This window comes from Elephantulus edwardii, unplaced genomic scaffold, assembly GCF_000299155.1.
Source record: "Elephantulus edwardii isolate Elephantulus edwardi_28Jun2011 unplaced genomic scaffold, EleEdw1.0 scaffold00193, whole genome shotgun sequence".
NCBI classification, from domain to species: domain Eukaryota; kingdom Metazoa; phylum Chordata; class Mammalia; order Macroscelidea; family Macroscelididae; genus Elephantulus; species Elephantulus edwardii.
The window spans coordinates 5,453,644-5,456,437 of record NW_006399943.1 but is presented as its reverse complement, the minus strand read 5'-3'; the positions used below and the strand labels follow the sequence as shown (position 1 = coordinate 5,456,437).

General features: G+C 38.4%; 1 protein-coding gene across 1 annotated transcript; it reads left to right on the top strand.

Moving 5' to 3' along the window:
* Positions 1-878: 878 nt before the first annotated feature.
* On the top strand, positions 879-1,115 carry LOC102877331 (40S ribosomal protein S3a-like). The gene has a single exon (XM_006896955.1). It carries the CDS (start codon positions 879-881, stop codon positions 1,113-1,115), a length of 237 nt encoding a protein of 78 aa, XP_006897017.1.
* The last annotated feature ends 1,679 nt before the right edge of the window (positions 1,116-2,794 follow it).

Below are 2,794 nucleotides of genomic sequence, written 5' to 3'. Positions count from 1 at the left end.
GTGAGACAAAATTTCACCATCCTTGCTTCTAAGTACTATCCTGGCTGCACTTTCTTCAAAACGCATTTGCCTGTTCTTTTAGCAGTCCATGGGATAATGTTCTTCAACACCACAGCTCAAAGCCACTGATTCTTGTTCTATCATCTTTATTCACTGTCTGACTTTGAGATGCATGGCAAGTGACTGAAAAGACCACAAGGCTTGGACCTGATGCACCTCAGTCTTTTAAAGTGACATCACTGCTCCTTAGAACTTTGGAGAGGTCTTTGACAACAGATTTTCTCAATGTAACTCATCTTTTGATTTCTTCACTGCTAGTACCAAGGATGTGGACTGTGGAACCAAGCAAAAGGAAGTAGCTGACAACTGTAATCATTCTCCATCCTTCATGATGCTGCCAATGGCCCAGCGGTAGTGAGGATTTTTGTTTTCTTGATGTTGAGATGTAATCTATATTGAAGGTTGTAGTCTTTGATCTTCTGCAGCGTTTCAAGTCCTCCTTGTTTTCAGCAAGCAAGTTTATGTACAACCTTGAGTCTATCCGAAATTAAAAACTATCCCAAGAACAGGTGTAAGGCATTGAACACTAACCACTGAAGAGCAGCTGAGTGGTGGGATAACATCAAGGACAGAAAGCAAAAAATTTTTACAAAGACAGGGCAGAAAGACCAAAATGGACATCTGAAGAGGGACCATTAGGCCACATTCTTAAAAAAATGCTTTTCTAAAAAAATTTATTTTATTATTTTGCATGTGTGTGTACCGTCACATCGGATCTGACTGGTACAGGAGGAGATTGTTCCTCCTTCTCTAGCAGAGCATCTGGTAAAAAATGCTTTTTAAAGACTAATTTGCCTTTTCGTTCCTTCGGCACCACCATGGCGGTCGGCAAGAACAAGCGCCTTACAAAAGGTGGCAAAAAAGGAGCCAAGAAGAAAGTGGTTGATCCATTTTCTAAGAAAGATTGGTATGATGTAAAGGCACCAGCAATGTTCAATATAAGAAATATTGGGAAGACATTAGTCACAAGGACTCAAGGAACCAAAATTGCGTCTGATGGACTGAAGGGTCGTGTTTTTGAAGTGAGCCTTGCTGATTTGCAAAAAAAAGACTAATTTATAAGTGATGAGTCTTGTGATTCAAAGTAGATGGTTAAAACCTAGCAAGCAAGTTCTTTACCTGGAACATAACTTCTTTTCCGCTAATTTAAAATACAGATGCTGACTGGTCTCATACATTTTTGAAAGTTCATTTAAACTGAAAATTTCTTATTTTAAAGGAGACATCAAGAAAAATTTAGTAAATTTATTGCAATCAGCAAAACAAATCAACCAACTAACCCTCTGATTTAATGTCAAAATCTCCAACAGCAGCTCACTGTGCATTACATATCATACGAAGCAAAAACTGGCATGGATGTGGAAACACTGGAACCCTTAGCCACTGATCGAGAAAAGGTAAAACGGTGCAGCCACTGTGGAGAATCATTTGGTGATTCCTCTAAACTTAAACACCAAACTACAGGATACGTACACAAAAGACTTGACACAACATCTGTACAACAATGTTAACTGCAACCATATTCACAACTTCTAAAACGTGTCTTCAGACAACAGTACATCACTCAGTCAAAACAGAATGACGTGTGATACAAGTTATAACATGAATGAATCTTGGACACTTTATGCTGAATGTAGTAAATCAGACACAGAAAGATAAATATCTTGATCCCACTCACATAAAAAGCAAATACAGACAAACCAAACTTGATAGTGATTGTCAGAGGAAGATAAAGGGTAAAAGAGGAAATCACAACTTCAGGGGTTCTGAGTTTCTACTAAACAGATGAAAACTTTTGGAAATGGACAGTGATGATGGCCACCCAACGTTGTGAATGTCGTCATTGTCACTGTACTACACACACAAAAATAGTGAAATGGCCACATGTATCTACATATATACTCAAAAAAAAGAAAAACGTAGAAAGAAAATGATCACAATGAATTAACTAAAGTCTTATGAGTAAGGAGGAAACAAGAGGTTCAAAATTCATGTCAGAAGGATGGGAATTTGGTAAAAAAGGGAAAAAATAATTTATATTTCATTCTCTATCTTAGAGAAAACTTCCCATGATAAAGTGGGTGTAGTTGTTGGGTGTCGAGTTGAGTAAGACTGACAGCGACCCTATGAACAACAGTTCTAAACCCAGTCCTACCCGGCACCATCTTCATCATCCCTCTATGGCATTCTTGAGCCCACTGCTGCAGTCACTATGTCAATCCATCTGGCTGAGGGTCTTCCTTTCTTTTGCTGACATTCCAGCTTTCCAAGCATGGTGTCCCTTTCAAAGGATTACCTCCTCCTAGCAACATGCACACAGTATGTAAGCTGAAGCTTGTCTATCCTTGCCTTTAAGGATCATTCTGGCGGCACTTTCTCCAAGACCAAATCTGTTTGTTCTTTTGGCAGTCCATAGGCTATTCGGTACTCTTCTCTAACACCATACTCAAATGCACTGTTTCTTCTTCTTCTTTTTTTATTTTTACTGTAATCATGTTTCCTTTTATTTTTTAAATTTATTATTAATTTCAGTAAAAATTTAAAAAGACTTTGGATTTCCATTCATTCATTGTTGCACTTTTCTCCCCTCCCAACCCTCCCCCCTATTATACTACACTCTTGGGAAAGTAAAAGACAAATTCTTACACTGTTTTACATAACCCTCCCCCAGGTCCACTCCACCATGTAGCCTTCACTCTAGACTCCTGTCATGACAAAAATACCTAATCACATA

What these genes read in the sequence shown, in the direction of transcription:
- LOC102877331 (XM_006896955.1), top strand. Translation starts at nt 879, where the DNA reads ATGGCGGTCGGCAAGAACAAGCGCCTTACAAAAGGTGGCAAAAAAGGA.